This window comes from Podarcis pityusensis (genome assembly GCF_964106645.2).
Source record: "Podarcis pityusensis genome assembly, chromosome: 7".
NCBI lineage: Eukaryota > Metazoa > Chordata > Lepidosauria > Squamata > Lacertidae > Podarcis > Podarcis pityusensis.
Genome location: NC_138031.1, coordinates 80956536 through 80972844, shown reverse-complemented (window position 1 = coordinate 80972844; position 16309 = coordinate 80956536). Strand labels below are relative to the sequence as shown.

The following is a 16309-nucleotide window of genomic DNA, read 5'->3' as shown; positions in this document are numbered from 1 at the left end:
CCTGTTTGGAATGATTTGTCTATCGGAGCAGCGATTGGTTGATTTTAGCATTCATCTTTTCAGGTGAAATACAGTTGCTCCGGCAAATTCCAGAAGCTTCTGTACAGCTCCTGAAGGAAGTAACAGAACCACCACTATATGAAGATTTCAAAGCCATTCTGGATTGATAGATGCGGAGCTATTATAGGTAAACCGATTTATTTTTCCTTTAAAAAAGAAAAAGGAATAAATAGCTAAGTCAACCTCCTGTATCCCAAAGCAGGAAAAATGTAGTAATTTGGTGCCTGAAAGTACGCTTAGTGTCATGAATACATGAGCTCAAAGTGACGTTTTCAAAGTATTTTATCAGCAAAGTAAGTAATGGGATATGCTCCATTTTTAGTTCTATTTTTTACCGTGTAAAAAATTCACCTAACCTGGAACTGTCAGGGGGAAATATATTTGTCTGTAATCCAACAATGGTGAGATGCCTATTCTGGTATCTTGCCTAAAAAGTGATCTATGGCTGCAAGTTTCTGTGTTCCGTTCACTAAGCCTTGTAAACTGCTTTTAAAAATGTGACTTCTGTTTTAAAAACTCGGTAGCACATTATTTTGTAATTGTGGCTGCCAGAACCATGTGGTTTTCCTTAAACCTTGCTGAGAAATCAAGACTATTATTGTACTGCACATGGCCTTTCAGCCAAAACAGTTGTTGTATCTTTCTTGGTAATAGCCCATTTACTTGGTAAGACTCAGATCTCCAATTTAGAAAATACAACTTGTGCCTTAATGGATTGTGTCATCTAAATTCCAGTTGTTATTTATATATCTCAATCTGTCATAAGGGTAGTGCCTGAAAAGATCCTTACTGTGGAATTACCATGTTCTGTCTACTTATGTTTTGGAGGGTGTCCACTTATAATATCATCATTTTGTAATCAGCCCCTAGCAGTTTTCCCCTTTCTAAATCTCATGCACCGAATGGCCTTAGGCAAAGCACTTTCTTTCAGTTTCAGCCCCCACACCTGCAATATAGGTATAAGAATGTGGACCTGCCTTATATAGTTGGCATAGTAAGACTAACTAGATAATTTATGTGTTATGCATTATGAACATTCCTAAATGTTATATATAAAGATGCATTTATTTAGAAAATGGTTTTAGGTAGAAATCCCTACATTCTTACTGAGTGAATACCTTAAATTTGAGGATACATGTGTGGGTTTTTTTATTGGTCAGGATAGGATGGGGGAAACAAGGGTGACCAGATCGCTGAAACAAAAGTTAAGATCAGGTGCTACCAGTGCTGGTGTCTGGATGTATTATTTGTAGCAGTTTCTTTTTCAACACAATTCTCCAAAGTTGATAAATGGCTCCAAAAGGGATCATCAAGCATGGTACAGTTTCAAGCATCTCAGAGATGATGACAGCCCAGGGAGGATACTTTTTTGACTCTTTTGCAGGAAAATGTACCTTTGGGAGAAACAAATGTATTGCATGAAAGCCACACTGAACAGCATCATCTTCTATGCGTTTACACAGAAGTAAATCCCATCAGGTTATATGGGTTGCTCCCAGGTAAGTGAGGACAGGAATTACAGCTTGTTAATACTTCAAAGTGGGAGCTAAGCAAAGGTTGGCATTATTCCAAAAGGGAAAGGGAAGACTCCTAAGTTGCATGCAGTGTAGGGCTAAGACTATGGCTTCATCAGCACAAGGATGTCTCCTCACATGATGGGATGTACTCCTCCTCCTCTCCACTGGTGCACCTCCTAAATACCTTCTAGGGATTTCCCAAACCCTCTGGTGCAAGCATCTCCAAACTCGGCCCTCCAGATGTTTTGGGACTACAACTCCCATCATTCCTAGATAACAGGACGAGTGGCCAGGGGTGATGGGAACTGTAGTCCCAAAACATATGGAGGGCTGAGTTTGGGGGTGCCTGCTCTGGAGCAAATTTTGGGATGCCATGGGAGGAGGAGAGGGGGGGAAAGCCCCATTGTGCTAGTGGTGTGTTGTGTGTAACAAAAAACACTGTTTTTATGAACGCTCACTCCTGTCACACAGAACGGTAAAATCTCTCTGCTTTTATGTAGGCTGGGACTTGATAGCAAACAGTTATCATCAAGGCTGATCATCTGAAAACTCATGAAGCTGAACAGATCTGGGACTGGTCAGTGTCTGCATGGTTGACTAGGAACCACATGGCATCCATCTGTCTTGGGAGAAAGTGGAAGAATGTGCCTTTGTGGGTAAAGTCAAACCATTAGAGAGTTATAGCACCTACTGTACAGAAAAAGCATGTTTGCTGCTACAGGTGCGCTATGGCACTCCTTTCTGCGTCCCAACCCCAGTGGTCATTCCTCCTCTGTCCACTACTGTGGATACACACCCTGACTGTCTTTCTCCAGGCAATACCATCTTGTAATAGGTTCATACGCAAGTTTGCTGGCTCACTACACGTACAGCAGACACACACCTCCTGTGCCCCACAAAGAAGAAAACAGCCCAGCAGGCATGTAGGGTTCTGTAAAGCCTGTTTTAGCTTGGTGTCCTAGATGGCAAGAGCCAGGATCACTGTCCAGCCCTTGGTGGGCTGTAGTATATGACTGATGGCATCTTTGGGCTTGGTGTGAAAAGGATGTCTGTTTATTCAACCTGCTTTTAAGTTGCTCTTCAGGAATGCTCTTAGAGCAGCTTACAGCAGAGTAATAAAATCAAAATGTAAAACCATTTATTAAATGTGCGGCTGAAACAAAAGAGGCAGCACATTAAATAAAAAGGCCAACATAAAGCATCCTCAGTTGATTATACTTAATAATTTATAATTCTATTATTTATACCCCACCCATCTTACTGGGTTTCCCCGGCCACTCTGGGTGGCTTACAGCATATCTAAAAAAATCCAGCATTAAAAATCTGGTGAGGTTAATTAGCTGCAGGACCCCCTGTAAGCCCTAGTGAACCATCGGTGATAGCCCAGGAATTCTGTGCTTAAGCAGAGCATCTTTATCAATTCAGGAGTTGAATTGAGATTCAGGAGTAGCAGCAAGATTGGAGTGAGAGCTCAATCCCCCCCCCCCATGAATGCAAATTAGGGAAAGACTAGTAATGACTTGTATAAAGGTAACTTACATAATTTGGGTTCCAAGTATTGTAGCTTGATGGTGGCTCAACAAGTACATAGAAGAAAAAAATTAGGAGCATTGTCCCTGGCGAGAAAAATAACCACATTGCCTTCCAATAGGATTTTAGTGGTCTTCCTATCATCTTTTCCACATCTGCACTGAATCTGTTAATGAAATGGATATATTTAGTGAGGGATCTGTGGACAATTCACTTGCATGTAACCTTATTAAAAATGAAGCCAGCTAAACTTCTGTTTCTCCTCTGACCGCATGCCTGCTCATCACTTGAACAAGTAGAGCAGCTACATAAGCATCACTCAAAAGAGGGAAATGCAAACAAAAGAGGATTCAGGCTTGCGTAAAACGTTTGCGTAAAACGTTTATGTGCTATTTTAGAAATGATTTTTGTGACTGAAATAGAAATGTATTACATGTCTCTATAGTGGGGAAGACTGAACAGCTAGCCTGTTCCATCTCCTTTCCAGGTGTTAACTTTGAAGCCCCTGCTCTCCCTGCCTAGGGTTCTTAATCTTTTAAACCAGAGGGATTTTCAAATCAAGGACTCTCTCAAATAGAGATCTATCCTCCCTGGCAGTTGCTTGGGCTGTTAAGTAGGCCACATGCACACAACCCCCCCCCCCCCATCAAATGATCGTTTGTACAAATAAATTAAACACAACAGATAGGAAACCTTTATCCTATTGCAACTTGTGGGGTGTATATCGGCAAATTATGCATAAGGCTGCAAACCTTAGCTGGGATCTTATTCCCACTGTATGCAATGGAATTTATTTCTGAGCAGGGAGACATGTGATTATACTTCAAATACAATAAAAAGGTATCACTTGCTGCACCTAGGCCAGGAACAGATCTGGCAGACACCCTCACTTCTGACTTTCCTGCTTTGCTTAAAAATCAGATCTTCATTGCTCTTTAATGTTTTGTTTAGCCAGCCACTTCCACAATTATTTGTACTGTTTGCAATTGTATTTTATGTTAATGTTGCGCATCACCCCAGTGTTTTTTTTGGCGGTACAGAAATGCTTTTCTAAATAAATAGACTAAATAAAGGTTTGTTGCTTAGAGTGTTGTTTTCACAGGATAAAGGAGGGAAATGGAAGTGTCACATCTCACCAGCTTATCAACGGGCTTGCTTCTCATGATCCCTATGATGAGGGGTGCTGGTAAATCTGGGTCCTGGGCCATACCACTTCAAATAGCAATGGCTGTTGGCGACTGTACCTCTTCAGACTGAATGCCCCTCATATTAAACATAACGGCTCCCCTGATGGATGAGTATTCAGTTTTGAAACACAACTCACTAAAGCAGTCTGAAGCAGTCCAGATTAGACACCAGTTTACCTTGTAAACCCTCTTCAAGCATTAGAGTTAGTTTCCATGTAAGTGGGGGGCAAGGCACTCCATCACTAAAAAATCCTGATTTGCATCACAAGATGTAGGTGGATTGCCTAGCTTCTCCATAGCGTGTTCATTTCTCAATAGAAATGCTTAGTGATGAACACAGCCTCATGTGTTCATCTGCCTTGAGTTGCTTATCCAGATACATATACGAAGAAACATAGCCATACCTTTTCATTCCATAAAGAAATGCAACACCCATCACTTCAAAGAAAGCAATGACTAGCAAAGGCATGGTTCCCCCAAAGGCATCAAACATCTCAAGCCAGTAGTTTCCTGATCTCAGAGCAAAAAGCAGGCCCAGCAGAAAGGCAGTAAGGCATATTAAACCTACAGACAACAACATTCATTAGTCAATTAACACAAATGAAATAAAAGAAAACCTAACCATTGGTGTTTACATGTGCGTTTATAATCAATCCCAACATGTCTGTTCCGTTCTTGCCAAACACCCAAGTTTTGCCACTCACCTATCCTTAATGGTTAATGAGTGCAATGTGGCATCATTAAGACTGTACAGTTTCTGCTCACCAGAGTATTGTTATTGTTGTTATTACTGTTTATTAATTTATATAGTGCCCTTCGGAGATATCAGGGCAGTTCACAAGATAAAAATACAGGATAAAAGCACATAATAAATAGAACAAAAACAAAACAATCACCCCCGCTCACACAAACACATTTAAAAGGCCATAGAAGAAGAAGAAGAAGAAGAAGAGTTTGGATTTGATATCCCGCCTTTCACTCACTTTTAAGGAGTCTCAAAGCGGCTAACATTCTCCTTTCCCTTCCTCCCCCACAACAAACACTCTGTGAGGTGAGTGGGGCTGAGAGACTTCAAAGAAGTGTGACTGGACCAAGGTCACCCAGCAGCTGCATGTGGAGGAGCGGAGACGCGAACCCGGTTCCCCAGATTACGAGACTCTTAACCACTACACCACACTGGCTCTCTCTCTCCCAAGGCCTGGTTGAAGAGGAACTTTATTTGCCTGACACTTAAAGATGTATAATTAAAGTGCCAGCCAAACCTCCCTGGGGAGGTTAATGAATCTGGAAATAACATATCTTGAAACAACAGTAGCAGCTAAGAGAATGAGCAATGAGCCAGGATATTCCATTGAAATACTGTCATGCCCACGAACCCTATCTCAGCCCCCATCTGCAATACAGAGATAGTATTAAGCTACTGTTATTTACAATAGCTGAAATAATGTACAAGAAGCACTTTGAACCATATTAATCTTGAGCATGGTTAACAGCAAAGAAAAGGATTTGAGGAAGATGCCTTACCACATATAGCCTCCTTGCATATGTATCTAGACACAATGGGAGATTCTGTGAGAGGCGTCAAGATACTTTGAATGAGTCCAAAAATGGAAGATACACCAAGACTGAACAGCATGAGAAAAAACAGAATCGCCCAAGTGTTTGATCCAGGCATCTTAATGACGATTTCAGTGAACACAATAAAGGACAAGCCGGTTCCAGAAACACTCTGCAAAATTCACAAATAATGGTAAAATCTGACAGATTGATTTCTAAATGTCATTTATTCTAATGCAGAGGCAAAATGTTGTATTACTCAACATTTAGCCATCATCTGGAATAAGATACAGTCATTACCGATGACAAGTTCTTATCTTGACTTGGACCCTTGACACCTGAGATGTGCATTTTTGGGACTCACCATGTTTTAGTGGTATTAAGTTGCTGTAATCTGTTTTTAGTGTTGCATTTTAAATCGTTGTCACTTGCCCTGGGAGCTAAGGGTGAAGGAAAGGTAATAAAATAATAAAAGCAGCCACCTAAGCTCGCAGGTTGCTTTCTGTGGCTCTTTTAGTGCTCATACGTGCAGACACAGATATGGTTTCTGTGTGTCTCTGCAGAATTATAAGGGGAAACTTCTCAAGCTGGACTAGAGTTTTGGTGGGTACCCTGAGCCCCATCTTCTGTGTGCAAGTATTTGTGGCTAAATAAAGTGGCCATAGAACACCCCAGTAACTGTAGTTGTAGGGGGGGTGGTAGATTGTGTTTCTTCGGAGGTAACCAGGCAAACAACTTGTGGTCTCTCTGCACTCATACATCTGGGTAGAGTAACATGCTAGTTTACCAGAGACAGAGCAGCTTGTATGAAGCCAAAGAGCTAAACACAGCTCTTCTAAAAGAATTTCCTGCCTGGGCCATCACATCAACGGTAGATGAAGACCGAGGGCTGTGACCCCCTTGCAGCATGGCAGAGGTCCAGCAGAGAAACTACAGAAAAATGCAGTGGAAGCTGCAGAAGCCTCCATGGAATGTGACCAGAGAAGGAAGCCCCATTCATTCATGCAATGCAAGTACAATACCTTATCAAGAAAATACTGGAGATCACAATTTGCCAGTTTGAGAGATGCCAGTTTATTGATATCTGTTCCATTCAAATAACTGAGCCAAAATGCGCTGCTGTCTACAGTGATGTTGTCTTTCCTGAATGCCTTGGTGATGCTTTTAACATTTCTGTCAGTAAAGTCAGGAATGATACGAATTATTTGCATTGCCATAGTCCCTAAGAAAAACAACAGCAATTTGCTTCAAATAGGGGCAGGCCAGGGGCCAAACGGGTTTATGCACAACCACTGACGTGCGCTGGGACCAGGAACGCAACCCCCATACAAACAGGAAGTTGCCTGTATACCTGATTTAATGAATATGCACATGGAATATGCAGGATTGTATACTTTGTGTTCTATGCTACAATCTTATTTTAATTCTGCCCTCTGGGGTCCCCTAAACTGGTTTAAAGGGGGGGGGATGACACAAAATTCTAGACAATGAAAAACAAAAATTGTGAACTTGGACCAACACCTTAAATTGGTTCCTAACTGTGAAACTTAAATGGCTCACCTTTCCAAGCATTCTTCATAGGCCACTGTTGCTTTGAACCCCAGAATCGAAAAAATTGGGATTGATGCAAACAAAGAAGTCAAAGAGTTTATTGCTGCTATCATGACAGCATCCAGTTCACAGTCATTACTAGGAAAAACAAGTACATAACAACCCGATTAAATGTTACAAAGGACAACACCGAGTCTGTAACTTCTAATGTTATACATTTATTATTTTATTTGAAGTACTTGTACTCTATTCTTCACTGAATATTTTCAATCCCAGAACAGTAAAACAAAGCAATTGACAGATGGCATGTTGTCGCAGAAACTAAATAGCTGAAGGCACTACTGAAATATGTTGGTTTTGTCATTGTTATTATTATTAATTTCTTTATTCGCTGACAGGACTCAAAGCAGCTTACAGTTTAAAAACATGAACCACTAGAGAGAGAAAATTCATTGAAATACAATTAAACATGGTTGAATGAAAACTATAAACATGTAAAAAAAATATGTTTAAAACCTACCAATAATTACAAAAAAAATTGTCCTCAATTTTTGTGTGTGGGAAAGAGAAAATAAGCAGGCAGCCCTAGAACAGAGTCTGAAAAAGACAAGGCCTGACTAACCCTCTGTGAAGATCCAATGAAATGGCACTGGGGGTTCTAGAAATCTACTGGAGGAGGAGGATCCATCTGAGTGTTGATGCTGTATATTTGTATAACTAAAGCCTTTTGATACAGAAATGTCAGTAAGACTCTTCAGATCTCATTCAACAGAAACCAGCCCTGGTGCATGCACTGGAATCCCTGAAATCTCTCATCATTCTGGGACTGGAGAGGGCCCAGATATTATACATTTATCACATTTAGAGCTCACTTTTCTCCAAAGGATTCCAAGGTAGCATACAAGCAAGTTATGCTGTTTTATTCTCACAGGAACCTTAAGGCATAAGTTATACTGAGAGCATGCAGCCGCCTCAGTCACTCGACTTCTCATTATTGCATCTCAAACGTAGCTGAACTTTGCCCAGCACTGGCATTGCAGAAAGAACAATAGAGAGCATCTTTGGGTTGCTCACACAGGGAAACATCAAGAGAACAGAGCCATCCGCTTTTCCTGGGCTCCAGTGTGGGCTGAATGAGAATTGAGTCTTGTCTCCAGAGATCACTGAGGTGCTATCTCATAGAAGTTTATTTGACTGCGTCAAACAGCTCCTCTCCACATTGTGAGCGAAAGCTAACAAAACTGCAAGATTATACCTACATTGACGGGTTGTAGCTTGAATATGCTATGAGTCCCCCAAATCCTAAAGAAAGAGAGGAAAAGATCTGGGTGGCTGCATCAAGCCAGGCACGTGGATTGTTGATCTTCTTGAGCTGTGAGAGAGACAGAGAGAGCTCAGGGCTAAACACATTATTAGTCTCATAATTCTTGTGTATATTTCACTGATACAGGCCTTCCTGACAAGCAGGGGAAAATTAGTGTGTTTTCTGAATTCAACAAATTCAGAACAGAACAATGCATTATACTGGCAAACAAGTGTTTCACAAACTGCCTGCTGGGCACTAGTTGGAGGCGGAGAATCAGTGTGTAGGAGAGAGAGCTTAACTCTTTCCATGTTTGGCGATAGTCCCTTACAAATGCTCACTAGAGTGCTTTTACCTTCACTTGTGCATCTTCCAGTCTTGGACCCTGCCAGATGGAGAAACAAAAAGCAGCCCAGGGGAGCATTTGTAGGGAAGAACTGGTGGGCATAGGGAGGATTAAGTAGCTGCCCACTGGCTTCCTCTGCAAATGCATCTCTCCATCTCTGCATTCGCCCCAGCACTACAAGTCAAATGCAGAACTGGGACACCCCATGCTTGCACAATGAAGTGTAGTTCTGCCCTGTCTGCTGAAAAATAAGATTTGACCCAGGGTTGCCTATATTTGTAAGTTCTAGAAAAGGGCATTTTTACACATGTTTCTGTTCTTCATAGATTCTAGAGGGAGTTAACAAAGTACAATTGCCAGAATATGTGTGGATCCCAACTAGTATTAAGTGGTAAACAAAGAAGCAGCATGGAGGAAAGTTCAAAGTTCAAAGCCACCTCTAAAAGACCAAGTCAGACTTTCCGTACATCATCTGGAACACCAAGGATCAATTGAATAAATACTTGCATTAGGAGTCATGAAGTAGAGTAATCCATGAACAGCTCCTGGGAGAGTCAGTCCATAAATTAGGAATAATGTTAGAATTAGGAAAGAACATGGGGCTGTAAAATATATTGCCTAAGAGGAAGAGCAAAGCAGAGAAGAAAAAAGTGAGTGTCAGGAAGAGGTTAAGGCAATACCATGAAACAGATACTGTGCACACAAAATTACTGAACAGTTGCACCTGAATCCAACTCAGTGATAAACTGTTTTTGTTTAGGGTGGTTTGCAGAAGCTCATGCATGTGTGTAAATCACCACATAATGGTGCCATCCAGTGTGGTGCAGCAGTGGTTAACATGGCAGACTAGAACTGAGGAAACCTGTGGAGGTGTGCTCCACAGAAGTGCAGGGAGGTGGGGGAAGTGCAGGCAGTGGGGGCCCCCTCCCAACATTTTGTCTAAGTTGGTGCCTACGGCCATGAAGCTCACTGGTGACCTTGAGACAATTCTCCAGTCCAACTGACTGAAAGATTGTGAGCAGATTGTGTGCAAGAGGAAAGAGAGAGTAGCTTGAACTCTTTGGATGAGAAGTAAGATACTAATTAAAAAGGCAAGCATGCATTTTTTCTATGTTGCAGAGAAAAAAGGTAGAAAACACCTTGTGACACCTTAAGGACCAACACTGTAGGTCCTTATTAGGTGCATAAAGTCACCAGAGAATGCTGGGTTTATCCATACATCCAGATTTTCCTGGACATAACTGGGATTCGTTCTCCGAAAATAATGTCTAAAAGTTAAAATGTAAGGGCATATGGTAGCCAAAAAGCTCAACATATTTGCCCAAAGAAGCAATATATTATTCAACTGACTATTCATTATGACGTTTTATGACACAGTCCGAGTCAGGCCATCTAAACTGCTATTCCATCCCAAGGTGCTTTAGCCCTGCAGTCTAATGGGAACACATGTGTTCCTCATAGTTGCACTTTATAGCTAATTAATCCATTATTTTGTTTCTCATTTGCTTTACGTATTGCTGATCAAACACATGAAAAAAAATACCTCCTGCATATGGATTATAACCTAGCCTCCTCGCAGACGTATTAGTTTTCAATGGGCAGGTGCCTTTTAAAAATATGACAGAACATTCGTTCATGTGAGCTGCCTTCTGTCTCACGTGGTGCAGTGCAAAGATGGCTTTACCACCTCAGTAAGGACCAGGTCAGTGAAATACAGGTGTCTGGTAATAATCCCTGCTCACCTTTCCAGTCGATTCAATTCCTCGTACTGTAGAAATGTACACAATTAACCAGCAGGATGCCAAACATAAAACCAGCCACCACTGAAGCGGACCGCTGTTTCCAATATCTGTGCTTATGTTTAAAGTGTATCTATACCAGAAATAATTAGTAGGTGTACTTTTGTGACATTCTTCAATAAGTTCTGAAATAACAAGCACAGAAGGCATTATCAAAACAGATGGAATCATAGAAGAGTTGGAAAGGATCCTGACGATCAGGAATATGCAGTTGTCCCATATAGAGATCGAACCTGCAATCTTGGTGTTATCCACACCATGCTCTAACAGACTTTCCTAATATGGTGCCATCCAGATGTTTTGGACTAGAACTTCCATCAGCCCCAGCCAGCACAGAAAAATGGGCACCTGTAGGGCTTTTGCTTATCCCAATCTGTAGCTAGGGCCAAAGGAGGCATTGCAGGAACACACCTGGGTCTGACAGTTACTGACTGTGGCAGAGTTGGACAAACAATTTAATGCAGTGGTTGAAGGATACATAGAAAAGCAGATACTAATAACAGAAAGCAGCAAGAGACTTGGGAACTCACCTGGTTTGCTGGTATCTGTTGGGCAGAAACTCCAAGGTAACGGGTTTCGGAAAGAGTTTATAAAATACCACAAAATCCAGGCCAAAAGCATATTATAATACACACTCACTAGGAAGGACACTATCAGAGAACTGTAACCTGTGGAATATACAAGCACATGCAGAACTGGCATGAACAAAGACAATTGCTGTTTAACGTAAATATTGCAAGAGCCTGATTCACACAATGGAAAGATCAAATCCAATTACTACCTGAACTCTGGCAGTCTGGAAAACAACATTGCTCTGTGAATTAAATGTTGGTGTTAACAAACTGGGTGGGGGGGTGGGGGAGGCAATTCCCATTTTGCCTCAGGTGGTGAAATCACACAGGTTGCCCTTGAGTGGCTCTGTTTATCTTCTACACAGATAGGCATGCAACTGCCTGAGTTTACCACTACTGGGATGTGGGTAGCGCTGTGGTCTAAACCACTGAGCCTCTTGGGCTTGCCGATCAGAAGGTCAGCGGTTCAAATCCCTAAGATGGGGTGAGCTCCCGTTGCTCGGTCCCTGCTCCTGCCAACGTAGCAGTTCAAAAGCATGCCAGTGCAAGTAGATAAATAGTTATCGCTGTGGTGATAACCACAAACTGGGGGTGGGGAGGCAATTCCCATTTTGCCTCAGGTGGTGAAATCGGACAGGCTGCCCCAGTGGCTCTGTTTATCTGTTTATCTGTTTATCAGCAAACTAAGGCCCATGGGCACGATCAGGCCCGATTGCCCTCTGGATCTGGCCCACAGATGGTCCTGGAATCGCCGCTTGGATCGGCTTCATTGTTCAGGCAGTGCCATTTTTTTTGCAATTTTCCCCCCTCCCCTCCCCTCCCTCACACACACCATGGCAGAGGCGCCTCCCTCCTCTTGGCTTCTCCCCGCCTTGTGGAGGAAGGGAGCTGGGCTTTGATTGGTGCCAGCAGCCAGCCAATCTGAAGCCTCGAAACCCACCCGCTGGCCTCTCCGTCCATGGCTGCACTGTGGGCAGCGTGACAGGCACGGGGCTTTGTCTGGAGCTTGGTGTGCCTGCTGGCCCCGCACCTGGTGCCCGAGAAAGCTGGCCCAGAAAGGAGAGGCGCTGCCACCGCCACTGGCTTCCAACCGCAGGCAGAGTGGCGGAGGACGTAGGAAAGCAGGGGGAGGGGCCGGAGGAGAGAGAGAAGCCCCCCTCCGCGGGGTGCGTGCACACACACATGCGCGCAATTTGGCCCACCACAAGGTCTGAGGGGCAGTGAACCAGCCCCCTCCTAAAAAAGAAACTGCCTGAGTTTACTACTACTGGGAAGCGGGTGGCACTGTGGTCTAAACCACTGAGCCTCTTGGACTTGCCAATCAGAAGGTCGGCGGTTCAAATCCATGCAGCGGGGTGAGCTCCCGTTGCTCTATCCCAACTCCTGCTACCCTAGCTGTTCGAAAGCATGCCAGTGCCAAGTAGATAAATAGGTATCGCTGTGGGGGGAAAGTAAACAGCATTTCTGTGCGCTCTGGTTTACATCATGGTGTTCCGTTGAACCAGAAGCGGTTTAGTCATGCTGGCCACATGACCCACAAAGCTGTTTGAGGACAAACACTGGCTCCCTCAGCCTGAAAGCGAGATGAGCACTGCAACCCCATAGTCGCCTTTGACTGGTCCTTTACCTTTTACCCTACCACTACTGGGTTTGCTATCACACCCTCATGTAGCCCATGCATTTTCCAGGAAGGAGCAATGATTAGAAGATTGTATAATTACAAGTAAAGGAAATTGCAGAAACCTACCCAGTCCTCCCAGGTAAGGTGAGATGCGCCACCAGAGTCGAATGGTGCCTTTTTTCAAGCATTGCCCTACAGCTAATTCAAGAAAAAATACAGGGATGCCTCCCAACACAAGCGTGGTGATGTATGGAATCAGGAATGCTCCTAGAAACACAATTTCTAAGCACAGTTAGCTCATAACAGTGGCATAGCGTGGGTTGCCGGCGCCCAGGGCAGGAAAGTCCCCTGACACTGGTGGAGCACACCTCCAGCCAAGTAGGGCCTTGCTGTGCCAGCTGCCTGCAGAGGCATGTCTGGCCAGGCCAGGCCACACTGGGGATGCCCCTTGACCACCTCCCTCCATCCATGCCTGTACTCCATGGGCCTGGTCTGCTTTGCTGCCTTTGCCAGGGTGGTGAAGCCAATGCCTGGTGGGTGGGTGCCTGGTTGTGCCCCCTCAGAATTCTGCACCCGGGGCTCCAGCCCCCCCCCCCCACACTATGCCACTGCTCATGCCCTCCTCCATCTCTAACTATCTACTAGTATTGTCGTCATACCAGCAGCATCTGTTAGGTACGTATGTTGTACGTAAAATAATTATTAAGTAAAGCAAACAAAGCTGTAGCAGTTGACTGAGTTGACTGAGCAGTTTTTTTCATATGGTGATCAACTGAGGTAAGAAAACCTGGGGGTGCTTCTTAACTGCTATGGCTCCCAGTTGTGGCTCTTGAGAAATCTAGTTCCATGAAGGGGCAAGGGTTCTACAGCTAAGGATTATTAACTACACCCTCCATTGGGGAAGCTGTGATGTTGATATCGGATTTGAATCAGGATTGCCCCCTCCGATATAAACTGTATGAGGGGCAGGGAAATGTTGTAGATAGAGCTAATCATGTTCTTCCTGCTTAGGACTGTGCAAAAAGGCAATAATATACAACTAATTGTTAGCGGGGGTTTTTTTTTTTTTTTACTGTGGCATGCATTGAAAGCACATTAAACTGCATAAATTAGACCTGCTGTAGAAGATCTAGAAGGTGAAAGTCGTGAAAAAATTGCTGTTTTTGCAGTTACATTATAGCTTGTTTTTATTCATTTTTTAAAATTCTGGAATGGTGGGGGGGGGGGGGAGCTCTGCAAATAATCCGTTCTGGACAATGCTTTTATGATTCTGTCATATGATACTTCAAAAACTCAGAAAGTATCAAGCATTTATGCCTCCCCTACCAATCATTTACCCTGTCCCACGTTAGTGTTCCTAAAGTGGTAGAACAAATGGCCTCGTCTCTTTTGATTTGGCAGTGTTGTTTTCTAAAACCAAAGTTAAATCAACTTTGAGGGGAATCAGCTAGAGTCAGCTCAGGTGTTCATAGCTCCCTTGGTCTATGTCTAAATTATCTGCCTTCCTTGAGAAGCAGAAAAGATTGACAAAAAGTTACTTTGTTGCTGCAAAGGAAGTTGCTCTTGGACAAAGTAGCTTGTTTCTAATTTCTTCATTTTTCAACAAGGAATAATATGTATCTTAAAATCATTTATCAGTGTTAAGAGTCAAAGTACAGAAACACCACTATTAAAACAAAGTTTGGATTTGATATCCCGCTTTATCACTACTCTAAGGAGTCTCAAAGCAGCTAACAATCTCCTTTTCCCTTCCTCCCTCAGAAAAACACTCTGAGTTGAGTGAGGCTGAGAGACCTCAGAGAAGTGTGACTAGCCTAAGGTCACCCAGCAGCTGTATGTGGAGGAGCGGGGAATCAAACCCGGTTCACCAGATTATGAGTCCGCCACTCTTAACCACTACACCACACTGGCTCTTATTGTCACGGTTGCCTAGAAGCAAGGCTATTTATTTTATCATGTTTCTTGCCAATAAAAAAAAACCAAACACTTTAAAAAATCCATGTCCATTTAGTCAGAGAAAGTAAACAACTTGATTCACTCAGGCACTAAATCCATGCAGTAAAATCAAATCAATCAGTAACAATGGATAACAATCCCAACAAGACTTAAAGCTTGGGTTGTAAGTCATTCAGTAATACTATTAAGCTCTGCATGCAAATCGTAAGATTTGCAGTGAGGCATTGAAGTTAATAGAAAAATTAGTGACATATTGTCCCCACTGTCTCTGTGTTGTTTTGCTCTGTGCACTTAGCCATCTGTCATTTAGGAGGAAGAGCAGGATATAAATGGAATTTTATTTTTTTTATCCAACCCACCAAAAAAAGTACTTCCACCCCTTTTACAGCTTCTGTGACAGTCTCCTCCCTCTAGCTATCATCTGCCACAGCTGAGGCCATCAGGTGGAGCATAGCAACATTTAAGTACATTTGCAGCTGCCTCTGCAGAACCATTTTAGGCCACCACTGTTCCCACCTCTGGCTTTTTTACATCTCACATAGTGCTCCTTAATCTCCCTTAATGGCCCACCACCCAGGCTGTCACCTAACTGGGAGCTAGCCTGGCTATTCCAAGAATTTGAAGCATTGATTAAATTTTAACAGTTGCTGGATCCAGAGATTAGAGGGGTGTGGCACACCCCAAACACATATTATTTTAGAACAAGAGGACCGTGTCATAGTTTAGTCTGAACACAACTAATCAATTAAAAGGTGGGTTTTCTCTTACCTCCTCCGTAGGTTTGGCACAAGTATGGAAAACGCCACACATTTCCAAGACCCACAACAAATCCGGAACAGCTTAAAAGGTACTGGAATTTACTATCCCACTTGGGCCTTTGTGAGTGTTTAGAGCTGCTTTCGGGTTGATCAGTTGCCATCTTTACTTTATACTCTTCAACACTGCCTTCGGGTTGATCAGTTGCCATCTTTACAACCTCTTTTTTTCCTTTCACCACATATTTCTCCAATATTAGTAGCAGCCAGGCAACTGAACCTCCTCACTCACCATGTAAGCAGCAAAGGGGGGGGGGGGCAGAAGAGGTATTCTGAACAATGGATGGAACTTCCATCTGCGACATCACACCAAAGAATCCAGATAAAATAACCTAGCAACCTACAGCCACACAAATTACAGAGTTGAGATGAGGCACTGAAGTTAACAGAAAAATTCTTACCTCTTGGAAGCAGTAAAGATATAATTTAACCCTTTCAGTCCAAACTCTAAATTGTATTACTTTTCCCAAAGGTTCCCTCTTTCCCTAGCATAGG

General features: G+C 43.0%; 2 protein-coding genes across 8 annotated transcripts in view; one reads left to right on the top strand and one right to left on the bottom strand.

Annotated features, from left to right (window-relative positions):
* The window catches only part of TERT (telomerase reverse transcriptase), a gene marked incomplete at its 5' end in the record, with an annotated part of 81648 nt that extends 77469 nt beyond the window's left edge, over nt 1-4179 (top strand). For 3 of the 7 annotated variants that reach the window (XM_081014639.1, XM_081014631.1, XM_081014645.1), the window contains one exon: nt 3595-4179. Of the gene's footprint in view, nt 1-1444; nt 1560-2077; nt 3111-3594 lie in introns of those variants that run through there. The other 4 variants (XM_081014634.1, XM_081014628.1, XM_081014629.1 and 1 more) reach the window with 2 other exon arrangements.
* On the bottom strand, nt 1193-16041 carry LOC308481957 (sodium-dependent neutral amino acid transporter B(0)AT3-like). Its single transcript, XM_081014842.1, has 12 exons — nt 15768-16041; nt 13170-13310; nt 11381-11518; nt 10794-10975; nt 9559-9669; nt 8662-8774; nt 7412-7540; nt 6874-7024; nt 5819-6023; nt 4699-4858; nt 3117-3273; nt 1193-1454 (listed from the first exon to the last, which is right to left on the bottom strand). The coding sequence occupies exons 1-12, from the start codon at nt 15964-15966 to the stop codon at nt 1272-1274; spliced, it is 1869 nt and encodes a 622-aa protein (XP_080870968.1). The 5' UTR covers nt 15967-16041; the 3' UTR covers nt 1193-1271.
* Between the last annotated feature and the right edge of the window lie 268 nt (nt 16042-16309).